This window comes from Trachinotus anak, unplaced genomic scaffold, assembly GCF_046630095.1.
Source record: "Trachinotus anak isolate AG129_WGS33_773 ecotype Australia unplaced genomic scaffold, CSIRO_AGI_Tana_v1 ptg000028l, whole genome shotgun sequence".
NCBI classification, from domain to species: domain Eukaryota; kingdom Metazoa; phylum Chordata; class Actinopteri; order Carangiformes; family Carangidae; genus Trachinotus; species Trachinotus anak.
The window spans coordinates 17,521,844-17,545,844 of record NW_027273879.1 but is presented as its reverse complement, the minus strand read 5'-3'; the positions used below and the strand labels follow the sequence as shown (position 1 = coordinate 17,545,844).

Here is a 24,001-nt window from a genome sequence, read left to right as displayed (position 1 = left end):
ATAAAATAATATAAAAAGTTAATTTCAGCGTGTTGTAGAAAAACATGTTTCAGCATCAAGATTTCATCAGTTAACACTGAGTAACCAGCTACAGGGGCCTGATCATGAAACATGTGAGACATAAATACAAATGTATTTAGGCCCTTTCATTTCTACTTTATATTTACAATGAATCAAATTAATATGAAAAAATTGCCCCAGTGAATCTCAGCTCTGAGGCAGTTGTCTGCTTTGCATTGATGGTACATCAGCCTCGACTGAAACATAAGTTCTTTTACCTCAAAATGAATTAAACCTGTGTGTTCTTTAAATACAGTATAGTCTTTTAGCAGGTGTTGTATAACAGGTTAAAAATAACATTTTTGTACCGTGAACATCTTTATAAGTTGTAGTCAGGGACAAACTCATGTATAACAGAGAAACAGAAGAGCAAAGCAAATCTTTTCCTTTGTCTTCACTGTGTGGGCTGGCAGACTAATATCAATTTGTGGACATTTGGTTTAGTTTTATTCCCGCATTAAGTAAACCAAAGCCAGGCAGCAGCCCTGGTATAAAGCTGCACTTGTGTGTGCCTCTCCTAAAGCCCAGCCTTTAGAAGTGCCACAGAGATGTGAAGGAAGGGGGAATGAAGCTGGCATGGCTGTGCAGGCATGGATTATTGGATATGAGTGGTCCGTATGGTTGGGTCAAAAATGAGGTCTATTTTCCAAGGACTGCTCCCAGGCATCTACTCCTCCATCTGCCACAGACTTTCCCTCTCAGTGACTGTTCTCGCCTACAAACCAATCTCATCTGATGAAACCCTCCATACACTTTCTGTCTAAATCAGGGTTTGATTGTGTCCCGTTAACAATAGGTGTGTGTGTGTAGCCAACTGAGCCATTGTTGGTGTAATGCACACAGCCTAACGGGTGGATTGCACGCTCATGCTTTGGGTGGCAGAAGACATGGATGCGACAGTATTATTCTACAAGTCTGTATCAATTAGAGTCATTACACTAAGCAGAGGACCAGGGACATGAAAGCAGCACTGAAGCTGTGGGTGTGTTTTTTGCATGAAGCTTAATTATGTGTGTGGGAGGAATGGAGAGTGAGCGAGGTGCTTCAACATGCTGTGACATAATGTTGGCGCTTTTTAAAAGCCATGTAGAGCATCACACGAGAAGATAGTCGGTGCATTCGAGTGTGTGTCAGTGTTTTAACAACTCTCAAAGGCGCACACATACACACACACACACGCACACACACAAACAATCACCATGCACCATGCATTACTTATGACATATGTTTGGTTTGTCAGATCTGTGGCACATATGGTATGAATTTTACGCTTAAGAGAACAGTTCCCAAGAAAATCTGTATTCCAGCTCTTTTTTAATCTCACTGCAGTATAACAGTGCAAATTTCCACATTACCACTGCATCATATCATCGCATCATACAAACTGCAGCTCAGTGAGTGATCCACGCCTGAACATGCAGAAAGTGTTTGCTCAAAGTGTCCATGGCCACGTCAGCCTCCTCATGCCAAAATGTTACCGTGCATCACATGCACATTGAACGCCAAGTTGGTAATTGTAAACGTCGTATTGCACATTTTCACCCCTCACTGGTTCCTTTGCAGTTCACTGGATCTGCAGATGTGTGTCCTGAAATGCACAGTTGCCCTCTCATCTGAGACATGCCCCAAACCAAAGCCTATTTTTGGCTGTCTGTAAAGCAGATGGGTCTGTGGGGAGTTGACGGGATCTGAACCACACAAAGTGGACTAATTTGTGGTTTTAGGTGCAGCATTGATGCCAAATTGGACAAATGGCGGGCCTGTGATGATATACTGTCTGCTCTCTGTTGGTGTTTTCATATGTGTGATTATATGTTCATGCTGAGAGGACAGACAACTGTTTTGTCTGGATATAAGACTGATGACGGTCTAGTCATGGCAACCAATCTGGTCTAATACGCACTTCAGTGGCTCTTGTGTGAGAAAACACATCTGATTATGACATGTAAATGTTTCCTGAAAGAAACTTTCCATTGCAAAGCATAGAGATTTCCCCGCCCCCCCCCATCCCCCAAAAACCCCCTGATGCCGAGTCTAGCAGCGAAACATTTTACTCTGAGGTGGAGGTATGCATGGATCATATGTAGCTGGCGTTTTGAGCCACGACTCAGAGATGAATGAAGCAGCTGTTGGATGTTCCCTGTACCTGACTGGAGATGAGGTCCTCGCAAACGGAGAGAGCCATCTGGATCGCGTTGGGTTTATGCGTGACGGAGATGGCGGTCAGCTTGAATTTGTCCCTGCCGTAGACCTGGTTGGCCTGGGTCACGGCATCTTTGAAGACCTGCTCGTATCTCTTCTGGCTCAGGACGGCCCCGATGTTAACGATCTTCGGCTCGCAGCCGGCCTGCGCGCAGGAGCACGACAAGAGCACCGCCAGCAGAAGCAGACGCATCGTGTGGAGCAGCAAACAGCGCAGCGCAGCCCGGTCGCTTCTCTCCCCGGTGGCGGGTCGGCTCGACCAGCTTCTGGACAGCAGGACGGCTCAGCCAGCTGAATGCGCGACTGCAGAGACGATCCAGGTGGGCGTTGTGAGCGGGGGAGGGAGGCCAAAAAAAAAAAAAAAGGGAAGAAGAAGACTGAAAAAAAAATAGGTGGATTTATGTGCAATGCGGAGGAATGTGCATAAGCATATTAGGAGCGGGCTGTGAACCAGGACAGTCCAAACCGCATTGTCCACCTTTTTTTTTTTTTTTTTTTTTTTTTTTTTTTGCTCTCCTCTGCAGAATTGCTCACACCTCCCTGTGCTGTTGCAAGAAGAGTTGAAGCATAGTCCGGCTTCCTCTCCGGGGTGTGTATCGCTTCCCCCGGCTGCTGCTCCTTGCGCTCCGTGCGGACTGATCTCACTGATGCGTCGCTGGCTGCTCCGGGCTGAGCGGCTGCTGTCCTTGGTGCTGACAGCTGTGCATGCGCGCCGTGGCGGTAGTGCGCGCTCCCGCCGTATCTGCTCCACACTCTGGGTTTTGCGCGTTGGCGGTGATGCTCTGCTGCTGCTGCTGCTGCTGCTGCTGGAGCAGAAGCTGCTCGTATGAAAAATAAATGTACTTGTTCAAAATACACTGAATGGCTGTGTTATTTATAATAGGACATGAAAGGCAAGATCGCTGATGGAAGCCTACGTGCAGGCTCAGGTTGCATATACCTGCAGGGCATGGGTAGGTGGCAGAATCCATTCACATTAACATGTAGGCTTTGTTAATGCGTGTGGTTTGAAATGAGAAGCAGATGATTGTGGGATTTAAATACACTGATTGCACAAGAGCAGATGGAGGGGAGGAGGGAAGGATGTTTATTCCAACAGAGAGGGCTTCAGGTCAGAGTGGATCCACGGACACGGGCTTCCATATGAGTTATTTGTCTCCAAACTGAAGGGGGCTGGAGGGGGGGGTTAGATTTGACTGCGCTAAGTGAAGCGACCCCATTGGACAGCCCGTTCATCACGCAGGCCGTCGGGGTCACCCGTCTCTCCAGCCGCCACACTTCAACACAAGTCCGTCTTTAAACACGCGTGTTGTGCCGTGGTGTGGATGTTTTTCTGACCCCGCGCTGTGGAGCATCCCTGCAGCTAGATACACGAGCTGAATCAACCTCCTGGTTGCCTAGGAAACAGGATATATATATATTTTTTTGTACAACGCACACTCACACATGCACACGCAGGGATCTTCACAGGGAGGAAATCATTTTGTGGCGAGCCGACAGTGAGTTTTTTCACCACAGCAGGAAAACGTCGAAGTGCATCAGTTTAATCAAAAGGGCACGAACATAAAAATGAACAGACCTATTGTGTGAGTTAATCAAACAGCAGCTTATCATTTACATTTAATCATTCATAGTCAAACATTCATATTTTTCCCCGAGGGGCTTTAGCCCTGAGCCTCGGTGTGTTTATTCTCAGAATTAATACAAACAATTCCTGCAATTGAAATAAAAGGTGTTTTGAAAATGAGGCCATTTTAAAAATCATTGAACTGTGTTGTGAATTATGGATCACACAACACTGTGGCGTCTCTCAGTGTGTTGCAGTGAGCTGATAAATTAATCACAAGGCTGAGGAAATCAACATTCATCAGCTGCGGGCTGTGTGCTTCCACAATGAGATAGTCTCAAATATGAATACGTCTTTTTTTCCACTTTTCACAACTTCAGATAAAGATGGAAATTATGTGCAGTGTTAAAGGGGATATTGAAGAAGCACCTTATTTTTTAAAACTCATTTTAACATATTTGAGCATGTTATTTCCACTTCCAGGTTAGTTCAGTTCACTGGACTTTTTTTCCAGATCCACAGAGGAAAAGAGTATAAAAGAGATTAAGCCTTGAAGAAAAGGTCCCAATCCTGGCTTGTTCCAGAGCTTTCAACCGCAGCACACAGTCTTCATAAGTGGATGAAGTTTGCTCACAACAGATGTTTACAGACTACGAAAAACATATAATTTAATGGGTTCTTTAAGTTTTTTTTTTTAGGCCAAAGATATACAGTTGGTGATTTTTTTTAAATCCTTCACTTGTCCATGATTTGTACTGGTTAGTGACAAAACATTCAGACAACATAAGCACACAGAAAGAAAACATCACTAAGGACAACATAGCAATCATATCAATTCAAAGGAAAGACATATTTTTAGTGTTTATAAGAGTATTTAGGCCTAAACCTGTCGAGAGCAGAGCAGTAGTATGACTTCTGGAGCCGCTGAGGTTGTTTGTCTGATTGATCGGGTGTTGTTTGCTCCAGGATCTGGGTACACGGTGTCTCTCTGGTGCTCAGCCTCGATGGCTCCACTCTCAAAGGCGTTTGTTCCTCATTGAGGTAAATAAGCTTAAATTGAAACAAAAATACTGCCTCCAAAATGCCAGCCACAGACAGGAGGAGACAAGCCCCCGCCACCATCAAACCACTGAAAATAACTGAAAAAATAATGGTGTTGAACAGAGCACCTAATGATTACCCTCTCAGCCTCGGCATGGCTGCCACAGCCAGTTTGTATGAAACTCACCACTTATTGGATGGCCCTGACAGCATGAAGGCCTCTTATTAAATGAGGTTATGAAGCCCTCCTCTACCTCTCCTCCAGCCCACTCAGCCACTGCTCACACATCAATAAAGCTGGAACAATCTTCTCTGCAGCCATTATATAATAAGTTTACTTGTTGTCTGCTGGAGCAACACAACACTGAGTCCTGTAAAGACTCCCCAGCTCAGTGGGACTAATGCACAAAAATAATCACAGGCAGCCGAGCACACACAGATCATTGTAGGCTTTTAAACTTAAGTGTACACACAAACACGCTAATCCACACAGAGACGCACACACATGGACACACTCTTGAGTTCACACTTTGAGGAGTCCATCCACACAGAAGGAATGCAGACTCATACACCACCCACACAGTCCTCTGCCAGGCCAGGAGAGGGATGTTTGTGTGTGTGTGTGTGTGTTTAGGTTAATAACAAAACAACTTTTTACCTGAACACAATCATTACCATCACACTGTGCAAATTTATTTAAATAGCTTATAATAATAATAATATCATAAAAGTACCTTACACACACTTAAACATTAAAAGCAACTGAAAACGTCAAACTGAATAAATTCAAATGTAAGCATATAAATTCAGAGGCAATGCTGACAGAAAGACAGAAGTGGTTTAATGTCAAAATGTATGGAGTCCTTAAACTGACAAAATGTAGCTACAATTTTAACAATTCACAAATATAAATGAATACCCCAGTAGATTGACTAATATTATTAGTTATGCAATTAAAATGGAGAATAAACAGAAATCTAAAGTTTTATAGCTGTCCTTGGTTGAAAAAAGGAAATCAGTTGATAAAATAAAGTAAAACATAATTTATTTTCCTCAAGTCATTTTTGAATAGTACATTTTATTTTTCCAGTTCCTTTTTTTCCTATTTGTGTTGGAAAATATACATAAACATATGAATATTTCACCTAAACACACTTTGCACCAGTGTTTTCATGCAGCCACCTAACTGATGCTGTCTTTATAAAACTACACCAGCCTTTGCAGTTAATGGAAATCATCTACACCCTTACTGTGTACGCATTTCACCATAAAAACGAATGTAACAGTCACGGTTCCAGCATGCTGACAAGCTAAAGTTAGTCAGCTACACCACCAAGATGTTTACACACACATCAGTGGAGCAGTTGGGAGGGCTGTGAGGCTAGCTGGCTTAACTGAAATCATGGTAGCGAAGCACAAGGAGAAGCCATTGCAGCTAGCGACCTTAAAGAAAGATCATTTCCTTCATAAAACTACACCAGCTGGTAAATGTTTATCACCTGTGCAGCATACTGCTGCAGCATCACTGTATATGAACTGCTATAATAGCATTTTAATTAACTTTAACTCGTTACTTTTTTTTGTAAGTTCTTTGTGAGTTATTTTCAAACCTTTTGTTGTGTCATTGTAAATTTAGATCCCTTCTTTTTTCTGTGTTGTGGATGGATGTGATGAAATTTTGCTTAGGCAGCATTAAAGGGTCTTAAAACATCAAAACTCAAATCTGTTGTATCGTAACCTTGGCACATTTTTATCAAAGATAAAAGAGACTGAAGTAATTTCACTTCATGTTTTTATAATTTCATACAGTCAAAAGTGCCTCTGCTTGAAGAATTACCCACGTATGAAACACAAAGTGAGTGCAGGGGGGAGGAAAGAACAGACAGAGCCTGTCATACATGAACTCCTACATGCTTTAGCGCTTAGCATGACAGCAGAGCAATTGTCGGCAAAATGCACGTCTTAAGCTTTTTGTGTTACACAAGAGTGTTGTTCAGAACACATTTGCTCAGACCTGAACATGTGCATATCGAATGGTGTGAAGACATGTACCATAAAGGGTGTGAGGGTCACTTACATGCAGCACTCAAGCAGCATTTTGCATCGAGCTCTTGTCTATAGCTGTTGGACATGGAGCTCATATTTTCTGACCAAAGCAGGGAGCAAAACAAGCCACGCTCTGTCAGTGCTCTGACATGAACAGAGCTGATTAGGTCTTGGAAATAGATTGCCTAAATGAGTCATCTGCAGATGGATGGCTGCCTATCTGATGTGTTTCTCATGTAGTGTGAAGTCCTCGCATAAATTATAGATGTGCGAGCCCCCTCAGTGCTTGCTTGCTTGCTTGCCTGTCCCAAAGCCGAGCTGAAGTATTCATGCTGCGAGAACACAAAGTCTTCCGGATTTTACTCCCAACATCCTGCAAAGCCTTGTGGGAGGCTGCGGGCCTGATCAATATGGATCAATTTTTCATTTCACATTAGAGAGACCTAGCTGCAGTAATTGACAGTCCACCGAGTCAGGGGAGAATTAAGATTTGATCTTAGCAAAAGGGCGCACGTGTCATTAGAGAGGATTTAAAGACCTACCATCCTGTTCTTCTATAAAGTTACACAATGTAGATGTAACGTATGAGGGACACACGTGGAGTCTGTGTGTGTAGAATCGAGTGCTTTGACTTGTCTTTTCACAGGATATTCTTGTCGTGCAGCTCAGCATGTTGAATCATAATAAGGTGTTATGTTTCTACATCAGCTTGCCCAGAAAAGTGGGCATCAGTATTTTTCAGTAATGTGAGTAACATATTTTTATATTTTTTTAGAATCATGTTGTGGCTTTTACCTCTGCTTCATCATTGAAATTAATGAGTTTACAGCCAGTCAACCAAAGATACTGGGAACCTGAAGTACTGAAAACTTAATAGAAAAACCCTACTTTTATATATATATTTTTTTATTATTATTATTTTGGCCACTTGGGGGCAGTGGAACAAACTAAAAACGGCATTGACATATAACCTTTAAAGTTGTTATGGCAAACATTATTATTCATTTGGAGCTGCGTTTCTCTGCAACTTGTTAATGCAGATATTTTGGAGGCTAGAGACACGAAAATATTTGGTTCTTTGGTGCCAGTTGTTCCACTTTCTTTACCAAGTCATTGCTAAGTTTGGCTGCTGTTTGATGCTGGGCAGGCAGCTGACATTGGGTTTGTCAGATGTCTAAAACTATTCCCATAACACACAGTCATTTGATCTGCTGTAGAAAAGTGATGAGTGCAGCTTTAAAGATAAATCTGAACTTTTTTAGCAATAAAATTTAGGTATCTCTGCCTTGGCAATTTTGATTTGAACATACAACATGCAAAAAATGTTTGAAGAGGGGGTCACATATCAGGTTCCTGGCTGGATTTGAGATTTAGGATTTTGCCATTGTGTGGTTTGTGTCTTGGGCACTGTATGCCCCTGTCCTGATCCTGAATTAATTTCAAAGAGGCCAATATACTCTGCACATAACCAATAATTCATCATCTAAGAGGATTTACATATATCTAATTAAAAGCACAGATAAATAATATGAAACTTAAAGGTGCAAATGCATAATTAACAAAACAAAAAAGAAATACACAAGCCCAGAGGAGCATCAGTTTCAGCTTTCATCACTGCTTCCTGTCTCTTTCTTTTGAATGAATAACATGGATATAGAGGATTAAATCGAGGGGCCAAGTCTCCTTCATGTGCAGTATGAAAGGAGATCAAGCTGGGTTTTTGTTGCTAAGAATACGCAGCAGTAACGGCAGAGAGCATCCAAGCTGTTCTGATGAGAAGTAGGTCACTACAAGACCCAGAAAGATGTGAGGAGTTTTCATCCAAAGTCAAACTTCCATTATCTGTGGCACCAAATCCTACAAAGTTGTGACGAGCTTCAAAGAAGACAAAAGTCAGAGGTTGACAAAGTGATGAGAGGCTGGATCCTTTCAGTTTTAGAGACATGTTAGAAATGTTGTCTGATGAACTTGGCACTGATTTTCTTTTTTCAAGTTACAGCATTCAGTCTAATTAATGTGCACCTGGAAATCATTCTGTTTAGGAGTCAGTTTAGCTTTGGCAAATCCAAACTGAATTTTTTTCAATTTATATTATCTAGAATAAAAAACCCATTTTTCCAAGCCTGCGTCAGGTTACGTGAAATGAAAGCTAATAAATTCAGTTAATAAAACTGAAGAAGTGACATTTTAAATTTGACATTTCCCCAAATGTCACCTGCTGCATCTGCCATGGTATTAAAACAGCAGGCAGCTTATTCATAGAAATAAGTCAGACAACTGAAATTTAGCTGTTACCAAAAAGTATGGACAGCATTATAACAGGAACAGCCACGTACAGGAAACCGCCCAGCAGCACCAGGAAGAGCAGCAGCAGGGCAGTGATGGAGAAGCAGAGGGAGTATAGCCGCATCAGTCTCAGTCCTCTGACGAGGCAGGACGGGTACACGCAGCATCCACATATGTTTGTGTGTGTGTGCGCCTCCAGCTGCCTCTCCAGAGCGAAGCAGCACAACGGTGGCGCAGGGGCGGCCTGAGGCTCAGGGCCAGGACTGATGGTGAGGGCCGGAGCGGGCTCACAGAAGCTGTTAAAGTAAGACTCCTCCTGAAGTCTCCTGATCTCCCACTGCGGGAACGGGGTGGTCTGTCGACAGAAGGGACACTGCAGCCGGCCTGGGTCTTTGGCCCTCCTCATGATGCCAGCTATACAGTGGTGGCACAGTGTGTGGTTGCAGTGGAGCAAGGTGACGCGGTGATCTCCGTGTGAGTGGAACAGCTCGCTGCAGATGGGGCACTCGTGCCGACTGCTGTCACTGCACGCGCTGCTGACACTTCCACTGCAGCCGGGCTGATCCCTGCCAGCCGATTGCAGCTCTTGTGGAACAGATGTCTTTCGGTCAGCACCATCTGTTGTTGTTTGCGTGTCTGCTTTGTGATTCTCATCGCGGTCGTCCTGATGTTTGTGAAGCAGAGGATGCATGACTGAGTCGTTCTCATCCTCTTGCGTTTCCGCTCCTCTTGTTGTGTATACAGCTCTAACATAAGTCTCCTCTGAAGCTGGCAGGCACCTTTCTTCCAGTGTAACAATTCCCTCCACCTCAGTTTTGAGGACTTCTGCTTCAGCCATCCTTCATAACAATATTTTATGATTTAAATGTCCCTTTTGTTCTGTCTGTTGGATACATGTAACACAGCCCTGACACAAGCTCAGTATGTTTCCTCGTTACAGCGAAACTGCTTTCTTCCTGCACAAAACTCAACTGAACTAATTGTTGAAGTAATGCTTCAGTTTAACAAAGGTAACACAGTTCTCTCCCACCTTAAGCCCAGATAAGAAAAGCACATTCACTGATAAGGAGTGCTAAGCAATAATATGAGCCTCAGAGAAGTAAGTGAACATTTTACTGTTGCGCTCAATTTAACACAGTAACATATTCAGTGCAATGGAAAGCTTTTGCCAGTTCAGAAATGCATGAGCAAACACATTATAGAGGAGCAGATTTATTCAGCATATTTCAATAAACATTACATCTGTAGATTAGCCACATATGGAAATGCATTATAATATTGAGAGGGAGAGGAAGTGAGGAGCTCATCTGCTATTCATAAGAAGTAGTGTGCTTTCCAACATTTCTGGTTCTTTGCTTTGAAATGCGTCATCTCTCTTCTACGATCAGTTGACAATCCAACAGAAATTAAAATGCAATGCCAAGCAGTCCCACATGAACTGAAAATTACTGCTTTTATACTTCCCAGCGGACACTGTAGCATTTACAAAAGCCTCACAGGGCTGCAGTCATCATTATTAAATCAGTAACCAGTCAATAATGTGCACCATAAGAAAATAAACAAAAAGACAAGTAATGTTTAAACTGCATATTTCTGTCTTACATGCAGATCAGCTGGAGCAGAAGAGAGGAAACCAAGTTATGACAGTGTAAGAGCAACACTGTATAAATGATGAGACATAAATAACCAGAAATTATTTAAATAAGTGTTTAAAGAAGCAGCACGAGATGCAAAATGTAATAACAAATGCCGGCCGGACAGGGAAGAAAATTAATTAAATATAATCCTAAAAAATAAGCTCTTTGTATTCTGACATGAATCTTTCTCTGGGGAAAAAAAGAGGTAAGAATATAGCTATAGATGTACAAACTGTGCTTTTCACGTACCAATCATCATCTGTCATAATTAAAGGACCCGTTCATCATTTGTTGCCAGTTCAGAAATGCGTAAGTAAACTGATGCTCATGCATTATCTAACTGACACGTCAGTGTACGCATGGTTCGGCTTGTTAAAGGAATCACTCAACATTTTTGGAAAATATCCACACTTGCCTTTTATTCCAACAGTTACATAAGAAGATCTACATCCTGTCAGAATACAGAGCTGGAGTCAGGACGTGGTTAGCCTATAGCTTAGCATAATCACTGGAAGCTGGGGGTTGGGGGGGGGGGGGGGGGGGGGGCATCTTGGTAAAGTATTGTTATTTTGTTTAATTTGAACAGAAATCAGAAAATTAAGATTGCGATTTTAGGAGCAGTTACATGCTGTGACTTTTTCATGAAGACAGTTTCACAAAAACAGCTTATCCATCCTCTCTGCACTGCAGCATGTACAGCATGGCTACAGCAAGCTGCCAGATACAGATCCTGAGCACAGGTTTTAGTAGAGGTTTGATGAGAGGGCAGCCCATACAGTCTGTAACTGAGTACAAGTATCTGGGGGTGGCTGTAGATAACAGGTTGAAGTGGGATCAGTGCACAGAACTCATCCAGAAAAAAAGGGCAGGAAAGGCTTTATTTTCTGATAAAGCTGGTCTCATTTGATGTTGACCGCAGTTTGCTCAACATGTTTTATAGCGCCTTTGTGGAGTGTTTTAACATTTTGCATCATATGCTGGTTCGGCTGCGCAACAGAAGCACAAAAGAAGACACTCAGGAAAATAGTAACAACTGCCAGTAAGCTGCGAGGCATCAACCTGAATAGCCTAGAACACATCTACAGAGTGAGATCCCTCAGCAAAGCAGACAACATTTTAGCTGGTCCAAAGCATCCACTTTTTACTGCCTTCGAACTGCTACCCTCAGGTAGTAGGTTTCGTTACCCAGCCCTTTCTAGAAACAGAACAAGACAGTCATTCATATCACAAGTAATCATTTCTTTAAACATAACACTTGAAAGGTAATAATAGGTTTTAATTTTTTGCTGGTTCTCTGCTCAGTGGGTCTGAACAGAGACAACACAACATCTTCTCTTTATGAGAAGACGTCTTATTTCAGTAAGTTTTTACTGTATTTATTTCCCCTGCTTCCTGACGGCCTCTGTGCATGACTGGCCACTATGCACCGATGTGCTGTGATGGGATGTTGATGTCGAGTCTGTCCAGTGTTCAGTTTTCTTGTCTGAAGCCACATATTAGCCTACATTTGGATGGAGCCATGAGCAATACTAACACTGCTATGACTGGTGTACTTACTGTGTGTTGACTGGGTGAAGTATTTTATTTTGTCTGGTCGTATGGTCATGCAGGTGGAGGATGACACGTTCACATGTTTCAATCACTGGGAAAAAGTTTCCCCAAGGGGACAATAAAGTATCAATTCTATTCTAGTATAAACTGCACCTAACTGCCTCTAAAATCAGAAATTTAAAGTTAAGACATTTACGCATGTTTTTCACTTTAAGAAACCCAGGCTTGATATTTCCAGTCTCTATGCTGAGCTAATTTATTTAATCACAACTCTGTATTTAACACAGACATGAGACTGACATCAATCCTATCATCTCACTCTTGGAAAGTAAGCAAATAATTGTATTTCCCAAAATGCCAAACAAACAGTTCATAGTTAATGTAATTCATAAGGAACGTGGAGTTGTGACAACCACAAGTCATCCATCTGATATTCTGATAGGGCTGTGCTGATGGATGATGATCTTGGTGATCGCCGATTGCTTCTTCCTCAGTCGATGTCAAAACGATATATACGGCTTGTTTCCCCATTAATGTATTAACTATTATTATCATCATTATTTGCAGTATTAAATTAATATTACATTTAATTTGCCCTGCCATAGTTTCAGGTATATAACCTTACATAACTGATGCTTGCAACACCGACGTGGATGGATGGAGACACACACACACACACACACACACACACACACAAACACACACACACACACACACACACACACACACACGGCCCCAGCTGATTGTCACTGCAGCTGCTTGTTGTGTGAAGGTGCGGCTGTGATTAAACAGAGCGGAGGAGATCAACAGACACACAGAACATGCCACTTGGTTCAGTTTCTTTGCCTGCTGCTTTAAAGGTCAGAGAGAGAGAGAGAGAGAGAGAGAGAGAGAGAGAGAGAGAGAGAGAGAGAGAGAGAGAGAGAGAGAGAGAGAGAGAGAGAGAGAGAGAGAGTTATTTCTACCCACCTCTTGACTGCTGATTTTGAGTGATTGTGAACGCCCTGTTTATTGAACGTTAATAATTAACGCTTCTTTTGTGATGACAACTTTCCTTTAGCAAAGCCAAAAAATGTATTTCTCATTGCACGGTAAAGTAAGATTAATAACAACCCTTTACTGTAATGCTGAACTGCAGCAGCATGAAATACCACGAGCTTTTTTCTTAATCAAAGTCTAATTGATTTCAGATATGAAAGATAAACAGGTAAGAAAAAATTGTGAAGTGCTCCTTTAAGTCATTGTCATTGCTCACCTCTATAACCAGAAAGTAACCCGGGATATCAACTAGAAAACAAACACACCTCTCACTGTAACTGTGGCTGGGGCAGAGCCTTTGTTGATTACACATTAAAGACTTAATCTTACATTTTGGAAGATTAAACATTTCTAATACAGATAAAGTGAGAAAGAAACTGATACCAACTCAACCCAGGAGCATTAACTCCAGTCAGATAAACCTCACATACCAGCTCAAACTGTCACGACAGCACAAGTCTGTAACTATGAAGATAGGTATATGCAGTATATATGTCACAGTGTGTGTCACCATCCACATTTTGCAGGGTAAAATGGTTTTTACAATCTTCTTGTCAGCATCATAAAAAGGCATTTCTGGTGTTCTTAATATTGCTTTAAAAAAGCTCAAGAAAAGGTTTTCAGGAATAAAGTAAATTTGGGCTTTATAATGTAAGGCCAAGCCCATCCCACAAACCACTCAGGCCTCCTTTCCTCTTTTAATGTATTATATGTGACAATTGAAAATCAATCGTGGACTCCCACCTCTGAGATGTCTGATTAATGTCAACCCTGGCCTGACGTCCTCTCTGCTGATCTCTCCTCCTGTGGTCCAGAGAGGTCAAAAGTCTAAAGTGTCGTGCTGATATCGCAGCCGCGGGCTGTTCTCGCTGTAGAACTGACTGAACCACCGCCTGTGCTTCTGGATGGCTGAATCTTCCTTCACAAGGAGAGGCTTGGAGATGTACTTCTTATTATTCCAGATCATTACATCCCGCTCAAACTAGACGCAGAAAGGAAACAGCAGAAGATCAATGATCATTGATTTACACCCACAAACGCAACATATCGGTCTGTTTTACGTTCACCACTTCCTCCACCCTCCTGTACTTCCACTGAACACTTGTTAATCCAGCAGACGGTATGGCTGCTGAAGATTTATTGTAATTTATCAGCAGGGATTTCTGTGTGAAGTGTTGCTGATTAAATGTCACTCCACAGTTCCTCCATCAGCTGCTGAGATTTGGCATTTCAGTCCACACTCAGACTCCATCTCTCGAACCAAACCTTTAAAAAAAAAAAAAAGAGCTTTCTCTGGTGGCTCTTTGTGTTGAAACCACATGGAGAAACAAAATGACAATAATTTATTGAAAATAAATAAATTATTCATTTTAAAGAAATATTATTGAATATATTCTTTGAAGGGGAAACACAGTAACCATCGGTTTCTGTTTAGTGTTTAATAAAAATGTATCTTGTAGCTACTGGACTTATTTCAGACCCACTCTGGAGACACTGTTACATACACGTAACTTTAGTTTACCATTCATAAAAAATACTTTCCCCCTTTTCTTCTTAGTTTTCATTTTTTCACAGCTAATTATCAAGTTTAATGAGGACTATTTACACCTTTTCTGTGACTGCGTGGTGTTACTTCTGGTGGCAACGTGAAGGCAGAATTAAATCAAACGCAGAGTGAAGTGCAGAGTGGGAGGTGAAGACACACAATGATCTCTTCACATCAGAGCTGGTCTGTACTAATAAATAACAGTGATGTGAAAGTAGCATGTACATCATTCCTGCGGCTTTGTAAGTTTTGATGTTTGTTCCCAAAACACCTTATAATACATCGGCCTGCTGCTGCTGGAAACAAAGTTGATGAGATCGCTGAGATTGAGCCATACAGTAAATGTGACGTACAACCAAAACTATGAGCTAAAGGAGGCTAAAAATCTCCTTAAAGCCGCAGAATTTCACAACACACTGAGTTATTTGATCAATATTTTATATTAAAAAAATGAGTGGAGCTTTAACTTTTTTTCTTTCCAGATATAATAGAACAACCGTGGATTCAGACTTTTCTCCTGCGGTGCTGCAGCTCAGATCTGATGATGAAAGACTGTGTTACACTGACAGAAGAAGGGAGGTGTGTACTGCACCTGAATGCTCTCTGCTTTGAGGATGAATTTGGGCACCAGAGGTGGGATATTAGACTGATAGAAGATGGTGTGAGAGACACACTGCAGCAGAGGCTCCACGGGGGTCACACAGTGCATGATTACACCCCGGCCCAGGAAACTGTGGTCAAACAGCAGGAACACCACACCTGGACCCACCTGAAACACAAGCAAATGCACGATCTTCAGATCATTCAGATCATTCACATTGTTGTTGACTTTCCTGCCATGTGGTTTTATGAACAGGGGATTGATTCATCATTTACAGTCACAAACTGTAAAGGCTGTTAATACGAGACATGAGGCATTATGGGAAACTCAGACTAGAATCAGAAGCAGTCAGTGACAGTGGGGGATCTCTGGCTTTTCTGATCAATTAGGACAATATGTACAATGTTTTCACCAGAATTATGTGCAGAGGAAAGTTCTTTAAATATCATTATAATAAAGAATATATAACATTTGTATATATAATATAATATAAAGATTATTTTTGGTGTAAATGTAAATCATTTATTATTTTCCTTCTTATGCTTCACAGTACACAGTACAGTACTGATAATGATGCTGTAAATAAATTATTGTACAACACTGCAATGTTAAATACAATAAAGTGTAGTGCCAGTGAGATTCTGTTTTGTTTTTTTTTTTGTTTGTTTTTTTTTACAATATGGTACTGTTTTAAATGACTTTAGTATTTTAGTGTTTATGGGAACATAGCACAGCTTTTGTCTGTTGTAATTATCCTGTGGTAATATACTGCAATGTAAAAATCTGTCATTGAGTGTATCAGTTAAGGTTGGTCATCAAAATGATTAAGTATATTTTGCATTATTTAACAGCAACAGTGTCCTGATCTGATCATGTCTGAATTCTGACTGTTTGTTGGTTTAATCCAAATAATGACCCCCTCCCATATTGTCATGTATTTAATTTCATCCCACAATAACACTGCTGACCACCCAGTCTTGTCCTAACTGGAGTGACCATATCCTTTCCCCCACAGTGCTCTGCCACTGGTCATCTCAGAGAGATTAGTGGTTTCAGGGTGCACTTATTTACTATTTACTACAGTCAATGTAACAAGAGTGGTGACCAGTATTTTCCTCAGCTGTAGTTAGAGACTGTGTGAGATTTTCAGTCCTGCTGGTTTTGTTATCGCACACACAGTCCACATCTCTCAGGCTCTGTACAGCTGTAGTAAATGGTTAAAAGTTGAAAGAGAAATCATGTTAAGCCGTGTTAATGTTAACTTTTCATCTAAATTCAACAGCTATTTAAAGACTTTCAGTTCTTTGGTCTTGAGTTGAGGCTTGTGAGATATTTCTGATCGAAAACCTTATGAATATGGATCAACTCCCTTTTACTTTCACTTGTTTACTGTTTATTCTGTCAATCACAGGATCTTATGCACTGACTTCATATCTACCTTGAACATTACTGTACCTGTCTGGCCACAACGTGAACATCCAGCAGAGGCCAATGGTGCCCAAACACAGTCAGAGAGTGTTGCACCAGCATCCGGGAACAATGCTTGTTGGGCTCTGACTCTGGTTCCCATTGAGCCTTGAATAAACACACACACATGCATACACAAGAAGTACAAATAGAGGCATTCACACAGAAGTACACTTCAATAACACTTCATCCTCCCAAAATAAATATATTCTGTGTTATCTAGGATCCAAAAAAGTTAATTATTCAGCCATCTAATCTGCAGAAGCATCTCACCTTCCAGTCATGTCGCACAAATTCCCAGATTTTGCTGTTAGTGTAGCGTAGATCTACGCCGCTCAGCATGCCCGGGGTGTGCAGGTGAGCAAGGTGAGCGATGTCCGCTGCATTTTCAGGAATCTCCTGTAGAGACGAGAGGTCACCATGCAACATTCTCCCGCACTGCCTGGGGGCGTTTGATACTGAATTCACACACAGCTAAACAAAAAGTGGATTTTCTGAGGACTGAAGGGGAACAGATGTTAGGAGTTGATGGTCATTTTCCCTCCCTCCTGTCTGGTGAGATACACTGAGGGAAGATCATCCGACAAACAATAGTTTTCACCTTCAAACAATGAAACACATGCACACCTCCACACACATCTGCACCCACCTGTATGTGAGCGTTGATAAAATGTTCAGTTCTCCCCCGATAGACCCACTGTCCCTTTGTGATCTCCTGCTGCTCTGGCACCTCCCACTGAGGATCTTCTCCATCACAGTGAAACCAAACCAGGATCTGGTCGTTGACCTCGCAGCTGGGCCAGCTGCGCACCTTGGCAAACTCTGGCACTGAAGGACAAATGAAACTTCTTTAGTCAGGGTGTACACAGAGAAATGTTAAACTGACAATTGTTTCATCACTGTCTATCAACATATGAACACCAGACTTTTACTGATTCAGTGTTTAAACACCATAGAAAACGGCACAATACCACAGTCGTAAGTCATTATATTTACCCGACATAATCATGCTACCCACTTCCCATCAGTTTGGAGCCACTATCTAGGAAAATTGTCACAAATTTTCTGTAAATATTCATGTTCCACATGGATCCTCTGTATTTTTGCTGAACCCTTAACCATTGTGCAAGCACCTCCATTTTTTTCACTTGACTTTTTTTATTTTTTTTTTTTAAAAACAACAAATGTGTCAGACCTTGTTTTCAGTTGTAAATTGACAAAAACATCACCTTCAGTTCATACCTTTTTCTGCATAGGGGATCCTCACACACTTGCCATCGTCTCCACGAAACTGCCATCCATGAAAAGGGCACTCGATGCAGCTTCCCACCACCCGTCCTCCCACAGCCAGGTTGGCACCCAGGTGAGGGCAGTAGGCATCCAGCACATAGGCCTGCCCATCCTGGCCTCGAAACACTGCTACCTGCTCACCTAGGATATTTAATCACAGCAGGGGCAGGCTTTTAATACAACCCAGACTCAGGATATATTGATTGAAGTACGACTGTTCCAGACTCGTCTGACGAATCTGTGATAAACAACTGCCAATTTGTTGTACAGTGAATAAAAGGAAGGAACATATTGCACACAGCAGCCAATACAACACATTTCTGACATATTTCTTGTTGTTCCAATTATTCTGAGCTATTAAGTGAATTATGAAGTGAGACTTTGACAAACAAGCACAGTGTGTACTTGCTAATCTTAGATAAACCACAGATTAGAGTGTTAAAATTGTGCCAATAAATTTCACTTTTTCTAATTTATGTCTTGGCAATAATTGTTAAAAACTGATGTTTCATTAATAATTTAACCTTCTAGGCAGACATTTTATGTGATTTTGACATCTTAGAAATTATGCTGTGGCTGTAGATCACAAAAGTGAAAATAGGTGCAGTCTGTGTGTACGGTGAGCCATAGTACAACAGTGTCTTTCTTAGTACGACCACTAGAGGGCATCAAAACCTGAAGTTTTCAAATTCTACACATAGCACCTCTAAACAGATTTAGGCCACTTTATGGGCTTATCCTGGATTTATCTCACTGTCTATCTGTTTTGCAGAGGATAAGCAGGGAAACATTTGAAGTCACTGCTTTAGATGGTTACACTTGGCCTGGTCCGATTAGATTTCAGGGATCGATTGCAACTATCACCCTGTGATAGACTGGTGACCTGTCCAGAGTGTACCCCGCCTGCAACCCTAAGAAAAAGATAAGTGGTGTGGCTAATGAATGAATGCATGAGATTAAAACTATGGTAGATCTCTAACTACTTTTATATGGTGAGTGTGCTAACTGAGTTTATGCCCAGTCAGAGCACCACATCTCTGCTTACTGTATTTATTGTCTTTGGTTTGACTTTTGGCTGACCTACACTGCTCAGATTGCTCCCAGATTAGCGCAGGCTGGATGACAGGAGTTAAGAGTAACTGCTGAGCCAGCTCCAGCAGTGCCCAGTCAAGCTGTTCCTCAACACATTTCTAGGAAATCCAAAATGAGGATCATCCAAATGAGGTGTGACACAGCACCGTGCTGCTGTCCACAGACATTTGTGGGGCAGAACTGAGCCGCAGTGCAATGTGTGAGAACAGCACAGGGGAAAAGACACACTTAGCAGAATTTAATATATGAGGCAAATGGATGACCACAGAGAAACGTTAGGAGCGAGACACTGCGGTCCTTCACAGCAGGATGCAGATCCTGGAGGAGGCCAAGTTTGGATTTGGGTCAACATACTTTGGGGCAGCACGATGTTGGGGCTGGAGGAAGAAAGTGTGCTGAAGGGGACTAGAGAGGGAGAAAAGAGAGGGATATATAATGAAAATAAAATGCTAATAGTCCAGTTTGTATTTCATTTAATGTTTTCCAACATGCCAAGACACCCCGGTGGTTTTCTGGCAACCCCTCATCCCCACTTTGGCAGCCACTGATCTGCAGCACACTTTCAGGCTGTAGGAGCTTTAATAACCTGCTACTCTGGTGCTGGCTGTAAAACATCCAAAATGTAGAGCTGACTTTCAACGTGTGATCACAAGCCTCAGTTCAGTACATACAATAATTCAAAATTTACCACATATTAAAGCATGATGGTTTATTCTTGACCACAGAAGTAGTTTGACAAAAAAAAAAAAAAAAAAAATCCAACCCAAGGTCCACTTACTAGTTTTTCTCATCACAAGGTCTTCCTCAGTGGAATGAGTTTGCTCAGTTGTCATGGAGACAGCTCTGTTGCCATGCACTATAATTTCATCCCGTCAACAGATTAATCTCCCTGACGACAGAGCAAACTCATGATTGAAATAACTACTGTCAAGTAATTACAGTATGTTTTAATTTGGTCCATTAATCAATCTTCAGAAAATTAATTGACCAAAATTTTGATAAACTATTAATTGTTTGTTTCAAAAACAAAATATTTTTTAGATTGTGAGGATTTGCTGCTGAACTGAATTGAACATCTGTTTGGACTTTTAGTTGCACAAAGCAAATAATGTGACACTTATCACTAGTAACAACATTTAAAGATGAAATGATTAAGCAGTTGATTGAGACAACAGTTGATGAATTGGTAACAAAAGTGATCATTGATTATAGCTGTACTCTGAAACTGTTTGCAAGAGCAGGTGACTCTTTTCACTGGTGGATATTTTTTCAGGTGTAAAAGCCTTCATACACTGTTTCTGACAGGTAACGCGACAGAAGCATGAAAGCACCGCACACTCTTTGAAACCTTTTTGAACTCAAACTCAAAGAAACTCTGCGAGGAGATCAAACGGTCCCACCGCATATCAACACAAGAATAACACATTTAAAATGTGAAACACATTTTACATCATGTGTCGCAATGAAAATGTGCCTAAATAAATCACATATCAGCATGAAAGAAGCTTAAGCTTTGTAACAGAGCTTCTACATATCAAGCAGCACAGAGCCATAGATATGACACATTCACAGCTTTAAAGCCGTGAATGATGAGGATGTCATATTATTGATCACAGACAGACATGATGCAGGATAGGTTGGCTGTCACATCTCCATAAACACTACATCAACGAGGTCAAGTACTGCTCTTAAGACACAAATAATCAAAATGTTTCACAATTTAATGATATTTTATTGCCATTAATCAGTGAAAGATTAATCCCAGCTAACAGTGGGAAAGAGGCAGGGTACACCCTGGTCAGGGCCTTAGTACCAGCTGGGCAAACAGTCACTGATAGAGGCAAACAGCCATTCACACTCACATTCACACCTACAGGCATTTCAGAGTCGCCCCTAAGCTGCATTTATTTGGACAGAGTACCCACGCAGACAGGCCCCGAGCACCCAGCAGGTTCAACCCCAGAACTGTGAGGTGACACTGCTAACCACCCAGCCTTACTACCATTATGAGATAAGTCAGTCAATGAGTAACCACAACAGCCGCCTCCACGACAGTTGCCAGTGTGTTTGACCTGAAACAATGAGGCTGTGTTTTTTTTTTGTTTTTTTTTTTAAAAAAGCATTACTAAGCACCATTGTGTGTAAACTACTCTAACAAAGACAGTAGGCAATTGTTTGAAATGTAAACCTAAAACTGTAAAATGAGCTTGTCTCTCCTGGCAACTTAGCCTCACTACATGCCTGCCTGAAACAGAGACCAGGTGAACTGGCAGATACTGAAAGACCAGCAGCGAAGAATCAAAGCTAAATCACCTGGGGCTGCAACTAATCATTATTTTCATCATCAGTTAATCTGCTGATTTATTTTATTTGTTTTTCTTGGTTGACTGAATTATCGTTTTGTCTCTAAAATATCTGAAAATAGTGAAGAATTCCCATCACAATTTTTCTAAAGCCCAAGTTGATGTCATCTAGTGTGTCGTGACGAAACAAATGCCGAAGATGTTCAGTTTACAATGATGAAAAGCAGGAAGTCCTCCCCCATGAGAAGCTGGTACCAACAAATGTTTGGCAAGAAAAAAAATGACTTCAACTCAACGATCAATGATCACCACAGTTGTGTCAGTTGATCGATTGTTTCTCTACATTGTAGGAGGTGTGATTGTTACAACAGCTCCTAATAAAGTACTAGATTATAATTAAAAACTATGTATTAAATGAGTTAGATTGTTTGAACACCACATTTACTCCTCTGTACTTGAGAATTACACTATTTTGTTTGTGTTGAATGTTCTTAAACTGAAAATCATGGCTCATTTGTGCGTAATTAACATAATTCACATTTACATGACCTTTTGAAAATGTGGTTCTCACTGGTTATTATTATTGAGAGCACTTCACACCGAGTCACTCTGGAGAAGTTCCTGGTCTTGTTTCAGGACAGTTGTGGCTGTTTACACTGCCTGCAGTAAATCCTCTGCATATCTTAATGTAATCATGAACTCTAAGATAAACTTTAACAGTGGATTCAAATCAATAAAACAAAGTCTGTCGTCTTGCACAAGCAGTCATGTGCAGGCATGACTGGTTAGAGCCAGAATACTGGAATAATTTCAGACAATCATTCCTGCCTTTGTTATCACTTGAACCTCAGGTCATCTGGTGGCAGTGGCATTTTTTGCTTGAGTGCGTTATTTATGGTGACCCTGCGTTTGTCCACTTCCACACACAGTAAGAACATGGCAGCTGGTGACTTTAGCAGTGGTAATGCAACCACCACCAATTATCATACCTAGAACAGAGACATTTTTGACCTCGCCCCTCTCCAGCTGGTGAGAGTCCAGCACTCGGTACCAGCCGTTCGGATAAACCGGAGGCAGCTCCCCGGTCTTCCTCCTGCGGCGGACCTCGTTTGCCGCCTGGGCTCTGGAGCGACCGTCCTCGGCGATGTATCCCACGTCCTCAAGCGCCTTGAACAGCTCCAGGGGGCAGAAGAGCAGCCTGTAGAGCCAGCCCATGGCGAGGAGGGAAACTCCGGCGAAGATGCAAAGCACAGCCCGAGCCGGAGCACCGAGCAGCCCGGTTCCTCTCCATATGGAGGACCCGTAGTCCGCAGGGCCCAGCGGGTCTCCACTTTGTATGATAAGCACCGCGCCTACGCTGAGCCCAACACAGGCAGCCACCTTCCCAGTGAACATACTTCTGGTGTCACTGTCTCCCTCGCAGCCTGCAGTGACACTCAGCCCCTGACACAGTATGCATGGGTTAGTTTATAATCTGGCAGATTTGTCATGATGTGTCGCCCAGGAGTGAGAAGCTGACACCTTGGAGACGAGATGCGCCACTTTGTTGCCACACCCAGGCACCTGACTGCAGCTGATTATTAACACAGGCTCATTCCCTGTCAAACCCTGACAAAGTTTTATCATTTTATGACAAGTTTAGATTGCTTTTCGGTAACATCACATGCATAAGAAGTTCCTGGAGCTGGGTTTGTGCACAGGCGCACTGTCACCTGGAGACAGGTAAGGCCCCCCTCAACAAACTGCCACAAAGATGTGAAACTATGAAAAACAGCCTCACACCAAAAGTGCACAAAAGAATATTGACTGGGGTGTCCATATGTGTAAACTGTATTTGAGGATAGTATATCATTAAGTAAGTAATCATAAGTAACACCTTTACACCTTTGTGAAGGTGAAGTCCCCAAGTTCATGGTATGTATTGTATGTATTAGTTCATAAGTTAGTTCATTTCATGTGTAATATTTGTGAAGTTTAATATGGTCAGGTCATATCAGTATGCCTGTACCCTGAGTAGAGCTGACTCATGTTCTGCATGCACCCTCTTGTGGTCTCTTAACAGTGATGCCCTGTACAGTCACAACTGCAGGGATCTCAGACTGTAATGTAATGTCGGCTTCTTGTCCTGTTATTGTTGCTCAGCAGTACATTTATTCCACAAGGACAATATTTATAAAGTTATTTGAGATTAACTCAAAAAATTAGTAAATATCATACACAATAGTCATGCATTTGTTTTCCTGGTCTGATGATTTTAGCCACAGGTGTACACTC

The 24,001-nt window shown here is 41.8% G+C and overlaps 2 protein-coding genes across 11 annotated transcripts in view; both read right to left on the bottom strand.

The window, feature by feature from the left end:
• grin1a (glutamate receptor, ionotropic, N-methyl D-aspartate 1a) overlaps nt 1-2,958 on the bottom strand; it is a 38,367-nt gene extending 35,409 nt beyond the window's left edge. For all 9 annotated transcript variants that reach the window (XM_071466005.1, XM_071466007.1, XM_071466008.1 and 6 more), the window contains exon 1: nt 2,207-2,958. In XM_071466005.1, the coding sequence (XP_071322106.1) occupies nt 2,207-2,455 (249 nt within the window). In that variant the 5' untranslated portion in view covers nt 2,456-2,958. The remainder of the gene's footprint in view (nt 1-2,206) is intronic.
• A 9,798-nt stretch (nt 2,959-12,756) lies between these two features.
• Nucleotides 12,757-23,334, bottom strand: LOC139611626 (cholesterol 7-desaturase nvd). 2 transcript variants are annotated; one of them, XR_011686338.1, is made up of 8 exons: nt 22,717-23,334; nt 18,285-18,473; nt 17,692-17,870; nt 17,316-17,441; nt 17,031-17,150; nt 15,567-15,743; nt 13,479-14,410; nt 12,757-13,444 (listed from the first exon to the last, which is right to left on the bottom strand). XR_011686338.1 is itself a non-coding variant. In XM_071466452.1 (7 exons), the coding sequence occupies exons 1-7, from the start codon at nt 23,120-23,122 to the stop codon at nt 14,249-14,251; spliced, it is 1,359 nt and encodes a 452-aa protein (XP_071322553.1). In that variant the 5' UTR covers nt 23,123-23,334; the 3' UTR covers nt 12,757-14,248. The 2 variants fall into 2 exon arrangements, 1 of the variants encoding a protein (XP_071322553.1); XM_071466452.1 differs by having other exon boundaries at nt 12,757-14,410.
• Between the last annotated feature and the right edge of the window lie 667 nt (nt 23,335-24,001).

Excerpts from the sequence above, each read along its gene's own strand:
- LOC139611626 (XM_071466452.1), bottom strand. The coding sequence starts at position 23,122 with ATGTTCACTGGGAAGGTGGCTGCCTGTGTTGGGCTCAGCGTAGGCGCG. Across the intron at positions 17,442-17,691 it reads TTATCAACGCTCACATACAG|GAGATTCCTGAAAATGCAGC; the intron begins GTGGGTGCAGAT and ends TCGTCTCTACAG. Across the intron at positions 14,411-15,566 it reads TCAAAGCAGAGAGCATTCAG|TTTGAGCGGGATGTAATGAT; the intron begins GTGCAGTACACA and ends TTCTGCGTCTAG.